Here is a 13,496-nt window from a genome sequence, read left to right as displayed (position 1 = left end):
CCTTACTGGTTGGATTATTTGAGGTCAGAACAATGCCATGAGCTTTTTCTCTCTCTTTCCTCCTATTTAGATGATTTGGGTGAGCTTCACAAACTTCGGCGGGACAACAGCTCCTTGGAGCGACAGGTGGAGGTGCTTCGGGGACAGAGCACCCTGGCTGAGAACGGCAAAAAGAGGGCCGAGGATCGTTTGCGTAAGAACCTTAGATTTAATTTGGCGACCTAACTGACCACAGGGACTTGCAGGGTTGAGGGTCAAAACATGAAACAACACAGTAAAATAGTACAAGTGAAATTTGTGAATTGTTCCATTTTGGAAGAAGGAATATTTCACCTGTCAGGGTTAAGGGTCGGAGGAGGTGGTGTAACACAAAAGAGCACAGAAGAAACTAAACAGTGAAATTTGTGCATTGTTCCATTTTAGAAGAAGGAATGTATCACTTGTAAGTGTGAGGGTCAAAGATGGTATTGTCAAAATACAAAACAACACAGGAAATAAGCAGTAAAATTTGTGATTTGTTCAATTTGAAAAAAAAAAATCTGCAAGATGTAAAGCAACTGAAATGTGTTGTAAAGTTATAAATCAACCCACTTTATGTATTTTGTTTAAAAACATCATTCTAGAAAGACTAAAAGTTTCAATTCTTTCTGTTTATATACATTTTCATAGTGATAAAGGTTAAATTATGACAGTCTTGAGACAATCATATTTTTGCATCTAACTTTATTTCAATAATGCTGATAGCTTCGAGAAACGGTATTCTTTGCAAATCTCTGCAAGTCTCTTTTACTGTGATGTGCATGGCATAATTGTGGTTTACTAATTCATTTGGATTCCACCCTCTAACATTGGTTTGATATATGAAATGTTTCAAACAGTATTTACGTGTGAATGTGAATGTAAATCATGTCTAGTTTAAGATGCAGATATCATGGCTCCGTGTCATAAAAGGTACAATTAATTACAATTGTGCGAAGCTGTAACTGAGTTAATGGCAAACCGTTTGAAAGTTACGGTACACTCAATTATTGAGTTAATCTGATTATCTTACAGGCCCCAGAACTAATTACCCTGATCTCAAAATTTGATTTGATAGGAATTTGAATCATTGTACAGTAAGATTTAGATTAGTTAGTTATTTTTCAAATAAAACAAGGTGGCAATTTAAATAAGTTACTTTTTTTAACAAGATGGTTAGAAAGAATAATTTTTTTGCAAATTTTAAGAACAGTGCGTGATGAATGTTTAAGGAATCGAAATATTTTACCCATTTCCGTCAGCTCAGAGCAATTGCATATCTGTTTATCTTATCTTTCAACCATGACAGTTGGTATTAATCAAAATAAATAAATTTCAGGATAATAATTGATCAAATGGATGAATATTTGGTCTGTTGCAGGCGATAGTTTTTATCTTTGTTGTTATGCATGTATATTTGATAAAAGAAAACTCTTTATCCTGCAAAATGTATGATATGCATGAAATTTTTGGAAGATTTTACTTAAAAGCAAAACATGAACTTGATAGAAAATTTTTGAACTAATTGGTGACATGACAAATCTTTGTAATTTTTCACTGTCTTTCACAATCATAATTACATTTCAGTTGATATTCTAAATAAAAATATAATTCTGTATGATAAACTGAAATAAATTATGTATTCACTTCATTATGTATTCACTTTTTAACTCAAACATTGAAGTACAGGGTGTATTAATACCCAAAACACTTAAAATGGAACATAAGTGCAATGTAGTGAAGATTTCCATGGTAAAGAAAGAATCATTGTAGGGTTTTTGTGGTACACCAATATCCTTTTGGGGGCATGTGTTGATCCTGAAAAGGACCACCCAAACTCGACATTTCAACAAGTATTTTCTTTGTTGGCAATTAGCGTGTTTGCAGTATTGCAAGCCCCCTGTACATGTATGTGTTGTCACTAACATCCCCAACACTGTCACTTGGTCTGCATATGTGATCGTCCATGTGACTTCTTTAGCCAATCAGAGAAATGTACTCATCAGGGTACCCTGATACAACAATCTGACACAGTATATAGCATGGTTTTACAACTTTTGCTCATTCTCCTGAAGAGGACAAGAACATACTTGTTGAAAAGTCATATTTGGGTGGTCCTTTCAGGACCAACACATGCCCTCCAAAGAATACATGTTGTACCATGAATCCTCTACTCTCAGTCTTTTTTCCCTTTTGTGGTAACAGGAATAATCATTATTTATTATGTCAATGGTCATTGCAATTATAGTTAGAGACAAGGAATAGGTATTTAGTATATTTCTAATAGTGAAGGAATTGAGAGGCAATGATCAGTGTTACATTTATGTTTTTATATTCTGAATATATACATGTAATTATGAAAAAGTCAAGTAAACCCCAACAAATATTGAGTTGAATAAATAAATAAAATTAAATGAGCGTAATACTGAAAATTCCATGTTAATCAGATATAAAATAAGAAAGTACAATGACTTGAAAAAAAAAATTGAAAATATCATAACTTTACTATTTCAGATCCAATTCTGAAGAAATTCAATATTATGCTTGTTTTACTTTTCCTCAATTTATTAAAATCAAATTGTTGTTAGCGTGAACTTGGCCTTTAATTTTGATTTTTGCCTAGTGACAGTCACACTCACCATATATTTAATCAGTCCATTTCCCTAAGTATGTATATCCCTCCCTCACACACATGTATGCATGCACAGTGCACGATAACAATTTTTCTGATGTCATATACTCATGTCTGCTGTATATATTCATTCATGCCCACATTGCATGCCACAGGCCCCAATACATCTCAGGATCGTAAGTAATTATCCACATTTGCACCAAATAACAAAAAAGACAATTATATAGTCTGCACGATATTGTTTCTTTTTACCCCTACATGTATGTTTGTAGACGATGCACATTATTATCACAAAATGGGTGTGAAAATGTAAAGGTTGCTAACTCTGCTTTAAAGATGGGAAACGTTGGTTATGGTGCCGATATGGAAATATTACAGTACAGTCTATATTTGTGGTGTTTGCTTTTAATAGTGAATTGCATTTACCATGACTTCATTTGAAAACATAATCGGAATGTAATTGTAATATTAAGTCATATAATATTTATACCAGTACCATGATTTTTTTTGAAAGTCTGAATATTTTAGCGATTTGGACTTAGAGAAGAATCATTCAAGGGTTGGTAATAGTTTATTTACCATGAAAGTTATTTATTGTGATGGAACTCTTTTTAAGGATCGATTCTTAAAGTTCCTGGGAATGATGACGAGTTCTTGCTTGTGAATACTAAAAGAAAATATTCAAGTATTTCTGTGTGAAAATAATGCAGTTATAAAGTGCAATCCCAGGTATGGAGCATAATTGATTATCATTTTAATAAATGAGCTTTTTACATTTTTGTGGAATGTTTCTTTGGCTCTTGCTTGCTGTGATCTATTGTAATGTGTGCTTCTAGATTAGGTCTCTTCAAGCTGTATCTTAGTTTATTTATTTAGTGCAATGTAATGTTCCAAATCAATCCAAAAGTAAGCTTTTGAGGTGGAAAGTAAATCATGACTAGGCAATCCAAACCCTTAGGTGTCCATACTACTATTCTTCATGCGTTTGCCCCTTTTCTTCCTGCACTGTATTATTTCACATATTATTTCAAAAAATTGATTAATCTTGCAAAGATTTTTCTTATTTTTTCCAGTTTAAATGCATGATTTCTTTTAAATTTTGTAGACTTATGGGGGAAGTGAAAATTGTCCTGTTGTGCAGTTGCAAAGTTTCCTCAAAATAGCACTAATATTCTGCTGCCTTAAATAATATCTATATAACTCAAGTCTACCAAGTGGTTTATTTCTCCATCATGCTCTCTCTTTCTCTTTCAATCTTCTCTGACTGTGTCTCTCTTGCTCAATCTCTGTTTCTTTCTATCTTTCTCTCTCTCTCACCTTTGTACTACTTCTTTCCATAGTCCCATTGGCGTGCTCCCACTTTATCTTTGTGTATTTCTTTATCCCTCTCCCTCTCTCTTCATTCTACCCCACATCCTCTTTTTGCTTTGGCCGTTTTGATTTTGCTGAAATTTTGAAGTCCCTTCCCATAATAACCTTTCTCTCCTTTGATGTGCTATTCTTGGGCTTGGTAATACAATTGTTTGCAATCAATCAGAAAGTGTGTATAGCCAATCAGGACCAGTGTTGTCCAGTCCTTTCCCAGTGAACCTGTCTCTCCTTTGATATGCTATCCCCAGGCTTGGTAACACAAATATTTGTAATCAATCACAAAGTGTGTATGACCAATCAGGATCAGTATTGTATATACAGTCTCTTCCCAGTGAACCCTTCCTCTCCTTTGATGTCCCATCCCTGGGCTTGGTAACACAATTGTTTGCAATCAATCATAAAGTTTGTACAGTCATTCAAGATCAGTGTTGTATGTATAGTTCCTTTGCAGTGAACCTGTCTCTCCTTTGATGTGCTTTCCCTGGGCTTGGTAACATGAATGCTTGCAATCAATCACAAAGTGGCAATGCCCAAGTAATATCAGTGTTGAATGTGCACTTCCTTCCCACCGACATTTCTTTCCTTTGATATGCTATCCCTTGGCTTGGTAACACAATTATTTGCAATCAATCATAAAGTGTGTATGGCCAATCAGGATCAGTGATGTATGAGTGGCTGTGGTTGATTATTATCAACACCTTTAGAACAAAGTTAACAGTAAAACCCCCATTTCACAGAGAGCAAGACCTCTGAAAGACCACTGTAACTCCATGAAACTTGCTTGATCTTTCAGAGGTCAACTTTCAAAGATATCCAAGGTCTTTCAGGGATCTTCGTTGTCTCCATGATCTCCAAAAAAATTTGAAACGGTTCAAATCAGTCTTTCAGCAGTCTGTTGATGAACTTTCAAAGTTCTAGTCTTTCCATGATCTTTTGACAGTCTCAAGATTTTTGTGGAAATTACTGAAAGGCTTGTGAGAAATCATGAAAAGATCATTGAAATACAAGGAAAAGTCCATGAAAGAATTCTGAAAGATCAAAGATCTCTGAAAGACCAATGAAAGATCTCTGTAGGACTAGTCTAAGCCCAGTAAGATAAGAAGTATCAATCACTTTTTCAGAGTTCTCTTAGGGGTTTTTCGGAGTCATTCCACAGAGATAACAAATTTCAGTGATCTTCGAGACTGCTGTAAGACCTTCCCAAGTTAAGGTCCTTCAAAGGTCTCCCTTCTGTGGAATGGGGGCCTTAGGAATATCAGGCATGGAAGGGGTGTGGCGATGTCCAGACACAGAAGACCAGTAAAACCCTCTCTGTGGCCTTTTGATTCCACAAAATATGTCCTACCCAACCACTGGCGTACATTCAAGCAGCCTACCTATCGTTCAGGGATGTTTTTTTTTTATTTTGGGGGGGGGGGGCTGGGCTTTTGTGTCATCTTCTCCACTTGAATAGCATGATGTCGTGTATTTACGTGAATATACCCAATTGTCATATAAGCTATAACTGTAGATCTATCCATAATCATCAACTATAAGTTAATCCAAACCAACCTAATAATATAATCATCTAATATAATCAACCATCATCTTAATCGAACCCAACCTATGCCTATTCTTAAACTACCGGATAGGCCTATTGAAAATCATAAACCTGAGGTTTTCCAAACCTAATTCCAGCCCATTCTACATATATTGTACAACCATAAATATACCCTTAGCTGTAAACCTGAAGTTAATTTAACCTTACCTACAACATTTTTTATCTCAATTCACAAAGTAAGGTAATTCCTCCTGAAGAAAAAGCTCTCTAGAAATATTACCAAGTGTTCATGTTGTGTCACCCAAACTTGGTCAAGCATGGTGGCAATCCCTATATCAAGTTATGCCCTCTCATTATGAGCTTGCTTGTAATGAATTAACTGTAGTCAGGATCTCTGCACACTTCACACAAACTCATGTATTGTATCACTTGCTTATACAGGTCAAATAGAAGGAGAGTTAGTGGAACTACAAGACAAAATGTTGAAAGAAAGGTAGGTTCTCTGACGATGATTATGGTCATGAATATGATGATGATGATGATGAAAAGGGGATAAATTTAATATATTTTGCTCTATTTTGACGACTAAATAATTAATTCAACTGATGGAATCTCAAATGTATTTATAGAATCAGAAAATAGATTTAAAGTGAATTCATAAATTAACTTAGAAAGGCTGACTGTGCATTGAAAAGAAATCCTGCCATAGTAAGAGCTCATGAGCATAACTAGTTTCTTCAATGAATGAAATGTATTCTTCTCAGTCCATCTATGGGTTCTCAATTACAGGGAAAAAAATCAATACATCGCCAATCTAGAGATAGAGACCATACTCCGATCCCAGTTGGACGAACACAAGCAGATCATCAAGCAGCTCCAGACGGAGGTTGCCACCAAGAACGTTGCCTTGGAGAACGCTACCGTCGGTATGGAGGAGAGAATGGTTGACAAGGCTCGTGAGATGGAGAGGGTCATCAAGGAGAGGGATGAACACTGTGATGCTAGGAGAAGATTGGAACAGGAGAAGCTGGTTCTAGAAATTAAGGTAGGGCAAAAAGTCCTCAGTTTTCTGTTTTTCATCAAATGCAAATTCTGTGTTCTTCCATGCTAAAATTCTGTGTTCTTCATTCACGTAAAAAAGACTAGTTTTAAACCATAATTGGCCTATTGGAAGCATAAGTTAGTGATAGAAAAAAAGAACAATGAAAATTGAATTTCATGCATAGATTACGATAAAATTAGCATAATTAAGAAAAGTATGTTGTATTGGTAAAAATTCACTGTAGGGGTTGTGGAGATAACATCTATAGCATGTGCTGATTTTCAACGTGAGTGCATGTTCAATGGCTGTGAAGTTAAGAGAGAATTTGGAGTTGCTTCCCCCACCCACCAGCCAGGTATTTTCATGGAGTCATATAGCTCAGTACAGAAAGGGTTTAACTGATTTCCGTTTCATTTTGGTTGTAGATCAAGGAACAGAAGATGCTATTGGAGCAGCTAAGAGATGAGAAACCAAGATTACTTCAGGAGAGACAAGGAGAGATCAGCACCCTACATGAGCAACTCTTGAGTGCCAACAAGAACGTCAGGAAACTAGAAAATGATGTTAGGAATCTAGAGGTATGAAACACTCTCCCTCTTAGTGGTAGCATCTAGGAAAAAACAGTGCTTGGGGCTAGTTCTGAAATCACACCTTTCTGCCTGCTGTTGTTGGTGACAGTGGCTTCTTGGGTTGTTTGTCGGATTAAACTTCCCCAATAAAAAAAAAAACCTTTACATTTTCTTTTTTGCGCACCTGAATATGTTCCGTTTGTCACCAAAATTGATATAGCAACAGTCAAGTTATATAGTTGGCTATTCAAACGCGCACTATACATTGTCCTGGCTCCAGTTTCAGCTGCTGTTTTCAGCACTTAGAGAGTGCATTCAAGGTATAGGGTACCCTTGAGGGCAGCAGAACCAAGTGATACTCTTAAACATAAATGCTAATATTGGTAAACTTCTGAAAATTGGTTCAAACAGAATCCAGTGAAATGACCTTCCAATTTTGTGTGTATATTAAAAGAAAATATGTGCCAAATAATATTGGTGTGAAGGGGGTAATTGCTGAGAAAAAGACAAAATAAGCATGCCATTCCTGCCAGATGTTGGGTTTCTTTCCAAGCAATAACAATGCAATGTCCCACATGTGCTTATTGGTGTCGGTGATATTCAGTGTAATCATATTTCAGCCTAGATTTCAGGACCTCACAGTCTGGTTTATGTAAATGTACCAGATCTAATTCTACAAAGATATGGTTACAATTACTCTTGAATTTAAAGACTCTTTCCTGGTATTGTTAGCAGCAACTGCATGTACGTAACTATGAACCTAAAACTAAAAATGATGTGACATGTTCCTCCAGGAGCAACTTTCTGACAAGGATCATCAGCTGCGCAGGTTCCAGCTGAGCCAGTCGTCGGAGATCGAGGGGATGCATGAGGAGGCCACCAAGCAGATCAAGGAGCTCCAGCTCCAGCTCCTTAAGAAGGAGAATGAAGGATCCGAGATGAGGCAGGAGCTGAACAGGAGAGAGGATGAAATGAGACAGGTTCTCCAGGGAAAGACTAAGCAGGAGCTGGAACTTGAACAGGTATTGTTTATTTGGTTGATGTATTATGGAAATATTTCTTAAAGGCATTGGCCAACACTGATTCTTTAACAATTCTGAGCTACAAGGTCCCATCTGTGTCTGTGATATCTTTAGGTTGGCACAAAATGAGTGTGTGATGAGTGTGTGAGTGTAATTGTGGACCAAATTTCTCTTTTATTTGAGAGTCCATGCATATCATGTACATTTGAGAGGGGTGGATTGTCATGCCCATTTGAATACTAAAAATATTTTGCAGCTTAAGGCCACACTTGCACTGTCGAAACTGACTCCTTACAACCAAAATATATGATCTTACTTCTGGTTACATACCATCAGTCGGTTTTGTTGATGTGACTATTGTATCATTCTACAGTGCGTATCAATAAAAAGTTTACACTTCGAAAAGGTCATGGTAATTGAAATGTATGCAATATGGGGATAATTTTTTTCACATATATTCTTGGGTTTGGGTCTCATCTATCAAATGAAAGTAAAAATTTTGACAAAATGCTACACTTGAGTGAGCACTGTCCATTTTTGTAAAGCTCGCATAAATCTGTTTGCGCAGAAATGCTCATTTTCACGCTGTGTCAAGGAAAACAGGCATAAACAAACCGACCATGCGGTACAGTTCTCAAACCTTTCTCATGTATTTTTAGAAAATTGAATAAAACAGATAAATTCTAAAAGTTTGTGACAACTTTGCCACCCAAATTAACGTTCTAACCCGAGGTAAGCACTACCTTTCTTTGTGCCAGCTGGATCAGAGGACAGAGCTGAATGTAAACAAAAGTTTATTTCTGACATCTCCAGCATTTTTCACTATTGTAAGCTTTTATCATTTAAAGTGGGTTTATATTTCATATTTTATTTTATACCTGTTTCTCCACACTTTTCCCAAGCTTGACAATGATAACAAAACGAAAATCAAGCCTAAGCCATTTCATGTGAATCACAGCTCCGTGTAAAGCAGATATAATCACAATGGCCTCGATGTGTGGGGAGGGGAGGGAGGTTCAATGGCGCACTATGAAGTGTTTTGGGTAAGGAAACTAGTAAAAAACGTCTTTTGTTGTTATTTGTTGTTGAGAGATTGATTAAAAGAGCTTTTTACCCGATTGCTAAGAAAGCGTGAATGCCTGTATTAAAGTGTCCTGAAGGTCTAATCCAAGGAACCTGGTAATGAGGATAAATGCCCTACCAGTGGGATCTTGTGCATCAACTTGTTTTCAAATCCAGATGACTGGAATAATAATAATAATAATATTCCGCATCGGAACGACGTCTCTAAGCGCTTTACAGATATATTATTACCCCGGTCATCGGATCCTTGCATGCCCGCATACAATGTATGCACCTTCTCCACTCCAAGAGTTCCAAGACTCAATTGCTAGGCATACTACATAGGCTTTCGCATCCTACCGGGTACCCATTTAACACCTGGGTGGAGAGTGGCAAATTGTGGATAGAAGAATTGCCAAAGGACGCTAGGCCATGGTGGGATTCGAACACACGACCCTCTGATTACAAGGCGAGAGTCAGAACCGCTACACCACGGCGCTTCCACATACAAGACTTGACACCTGAGATGATAGAAGAAGAAAGCCTCACTGTGAAGAGGAAAGAAGAAAATAACCACCTCCCTCACAAATTAATCTTCAAAGAGTGTCGTCAGTGTATGATCATGCATATTGAAATGGTTTCTTTCTAGATCCGTGGTGAAGCGGGCCGAACCGTGGAGCACCTGACAAGCATCGTTGAGAAACAGGAAGGTGAAATCATTAGACTGAAGAATGAGGTAGAAAATAGGATGGAAGAACTCAAGAGGCTCAGGACTGCGCAGGTATGCAATATCAATGATTATGTTTTTAATAACAATGATAGTACATGTAATAATAGGCATCATTTATATCAACACTTCTACAGTGTTTCCACAGTGAGTGCTGCATTCCATTTCTCCAGCTTTAAGCATGGCTAACTTGATTAAGTGCTCGAGGAATAAAAAATTGATTCCTATTAGGTACTCATTTACTGCACCTGAGTGGAGAGTGGCAAATGTAGGTAAATGCCTTTCCAGTATCTTTTTTATTATGTGTTAGCTAACTGTCCTTCATGGACCGTAGACCCAAATGCTTTGTAGCAGCCAGTAAGGACATGAGATGGCGTAACGCTCAAAAGTTGGACGCACAGACTCTCAATGTTGAGGATGAAGAATAGAAAGCTTTTTGATATCCCTGTCCCAATCTCCATCTTCTCTCATCAGGAGAACGACGTAGAATCTTTGAAGGAGATGCTGTCCGACACCAACAAGAAGTACTCCAGATTGAAAGAAGAGAAGGAGATGAACGAGACTGAATTGCAACATAGCATGACAAGACAACTGCAGGATCTACGCAGAGAGATCGATAGGAAAGAACAACTCATCAAGAACATGAGTGAAGAGCTGGAGGAAGAGAGGATGCAAAAGCCTAAGTTAAAGGTGGGTGATGTTTGTAGATAGATGGGTGGATGGATAAACAGATGGATAGATAGATAGATAGAAAGAGTGAGAGAGAGACAGACAGACAGACAGATAGATAGATAGATAGATGGGCGGATGGGTGGATATATAGATAGATAGATAGATGGGCGGATGGGTGGATGGATAGATAGATAGATAGATAGATAGATAGATAGATAGATAGAAAGATACATGTTGACAAATAGATAGATGGATTATATGCATGGATGAGTTGGTTTGTGGGGTGGATGGGTGGACAGATGGATAATAGATTTGTTGATAGACAATATAAGATATATCTGTGGATAGATTAAGCTTGATACATAGATAGCAAGGTATACAGACAGAATGACAGATACATACACAGACCATGAGACAGATAGGAGAAAGATAAATAGACAGGCAGATAGATGAATACAAAATATATACAAAGTTAGGTGAATATATAGGTAGAACAATAGATATATGGATGGATGAATTGATTTGGTAGATAGGTAAGTAGATGGGTTTAGCTGATGGCTGGTTAGGATAGATAAATAGACAACGTATACAAATTGTTTGACAACATTTACTGATCACTGATGCATTCCATATGCTTTTGAATTTCAGGAGTCGATGAATGAGGTAGAAGATGAATTGATGAGCGTGAGGGCGGAACTAGCTAGGGTCAACGGGACCATCAAGATTAAAGAGACTCAGATTCAAGATCAGGACAACCAGCTCAGAGAATCTCATGATAAGGTACACATGAACCAGCTCTCTTTCAAATTACTAACGTATGTAAACTTAGCAGTCACCCGTTGAGACTCTCATCTGCCGTTTTTAATTTTTTGTTATAGCAGCTTCAAAGGCTTAAAATATATCTGTATCAATAAGAGAGGCTTCTAGTAATATTGCCTTCAAATCATCCCATATTACTTACTTTTTTCCTCAGTAATCTATTTCTCAGTGTTTCTCAGAATGTTTGATTGTCCATTTTTACTAATTCACAAAGATTGTAACGTGCATGTTGGTGTTTCATAAAGCTGTTTATAAAGTTACGCACAACTATACGCACGACTGGAATATGGTCTTGGGTGGTAAGTTAACTACATAGGGATTCAATGGGGGCATCGTGGTCTAGTGGTTATGACTCATCTTTCAATCCGAGGGGAAGTGGGTTCGAATCTCATCTATGGCATGTTTCTCTTCAGCAAGAAATTTACCTACATTGTGCTGCACTCGACCCAGGTAAGGTGAATGGGTACCCGGTAGGATTTATTCCTTGAACGCTTTAGTGCCTATATGGCGGCTCAGCTACAGCCGGGGTAATAATATGATACCAAGTAAGTGCAGGAGAGTATATGAAATTACCTGTATAAATAGACCATATTGTTATTATGATTATCATTGTTATTTAGCACATGAAAGGATTACCTGTCGTGCGTGAAGTCATTTGTATCTGTGAACAGCTTGATGAATCATCTTCCTTACCTCCTATATGTGGAACCTTTTTGTCTCTGTTTTCTAGTTCTTATCAAAGGTTTTGAATGCTCTCAAATTATGATGGCTTGAGCAGTTCATGATGAAAAAGAAGTATTGAAGCAAATGGGGTTGGATGTATGAAAATGTTGATTATTTTATGGAATTGCCCAACAGTGGTTTGAAACCGTGGTTTATCCAGATTTATTCATTGATTATGCTTAATTTTATAGCTCATGGGTCCAGTTATGGTGAGGCACTTTGGGTTTTTGTCTCGCCTGCATAGCAGAGCGAGACTATAGGCGCTGCTTTTCTGACGGCGGCGGCGTCAACATCAAATCTTAACCTAAGGTTAAGTTTTTGAAATGACATCATAACTTTGAAAATTTATGGATCTAGTCCATGAAACTTAAACATAAGGTTAATCAAGTATTAGGGAACATCCTGCATGAGTTTCAGGTCACATGACTAAGGTCAAAGGTCATTTAGGGTCAATGAACTTAGACCATGTTGGGAAAATTATTTTCAAAATCTTAACCGAAGGTTAAGTTTTTGATATGACATCATAACTTAGAAAGTATATAGACCTAGTTCATGAAACTTGAGCATAAGGTTAATCAAGTATTAGTGAACATCCTGCTTGAGTTTCAGGTCACGTGACCAAGGTCAAAGGTCATTTAGGGTCAATGAACATTGGTCAAGTTGGGGGTATTTGTTGAATTACTATCATAACTTTGAAAATGTATGGATCTAGTCCATGAAACTTGGACATAAGGTTAATCAAGTATTAGTGAACATCCTGCCTGAGTTTCAGGTCACATGACCAAGGTCAAAGGTCATTTAGGGTCAATGAACTTTGGTCAAGTTGGGGGTATTTGTTGAATTACCATCATAACTTTGAAAATTTATGGATCTAGTTCATGAAACTTGGAAATTATGTTAATCAAGTACCACTGAATATCCTGTGCGAGTTTCAGGTCACATGACCATGGTCAATGGTCATTTAAGGTCAATGAACTTTGGCCGTGTTGGGGGTATTGTTAAATTACCATCCTAACTCTGAAAGTTTATGGATATAGTTCATAAAACTTGGACATAAGAGTAATCAAGTATCACTGAACATCCTGTACGATTTCAGGTCACATGACCATGGTCAAAGGTCATTAAAGGTCAATGAACTTTGGCCGTGTTGGGGGTATTTGTTGAATTACCATCCTAACTCTGAAAGTTTATGAATCTAGTTCATAAAACTTGGGATATAAGAGTAATCAAGCATCACTGAACATCCGCTGTGAGTTTCAGGTCACAAAACCAAGTCAAAGGTCAGTTAAGGTCAATAAA

General features: G+C 37.2%; 1 protein-coding gene across 6 annotated transcripts in view; it reads left to right on the top strand.

Annotated features, from left to right (window-relative positions):
• Positions 1 to 13,496, top strand: part of LOC129261676 (putative uncharacterized protein MYH16) — a 44,572-nt gene that overhangs the window by 18,635 nt on the left and 12,441 nt on the right. For 3 of the 6 annotated variants that reach the window (XM_064099987.1, XM_064099988.1, XM_064099992.1), the window contains exons 20-28: positions 71 to 193; positions 2,806 to 2,826; positions 6,003 to 6,054; positions 6,351 to 6,606; positions 7,029 to 7,181; positions 7,967 to 8,194; positions 9,906 to 10,037; positions 10,458 to 10,673; positions 11,304 to 11,435. In XM_064099987.1, coding sequence (XP_063956057.1) covers positions 71 to 193; positions 2,806 to 2,826; positions 6,003 to 6,054; positions 6,351 to 6,606; positions 7,029 to 7,181; positions 7,967 to 8,194; positions 9,906 to 10,037; positions 10,458 to 10,673; positions 11,304 to 11,435 — 1,313 coding nt within the window. The remainder of the gene's footprint in view (positions 1 to 70; positions 194 to 2,805; positions 2,827 to 6,002; positions 6,055 to 6,350; positions 6,607 to 7,028; positions 7,182 to 7,966; positions 8,195 to 9,905; positions 10,038 to 10,457; positions 10,674 to 11,303; positions 11,436 to 13,496) is intronic. The other 3 variants (XM_064099990.1, XM_064099989.1, XM_064099991.1) reach the window with 1 other exon arrangement.

The sequence above is a fragment of the Lytechinus pictus genome, chromosome 5 (genome assembly GCF_037042905.1).
Source record: "Lytechinus pictus isolate F3 Inbred chromosome 5, Lp3.0, whole genome shotgun sequence".
NCBI lineage: Eukaryota > Metazoa > Echinodermata > Echinoidea > Temnopleuroida > Toxopneustidae > Lytechinus > Lytechinus pictus.
Note: the sequence above shows the minus strand (reverse complement) of the source record. Positions and strands in the feature narration are given on the sequence as shown.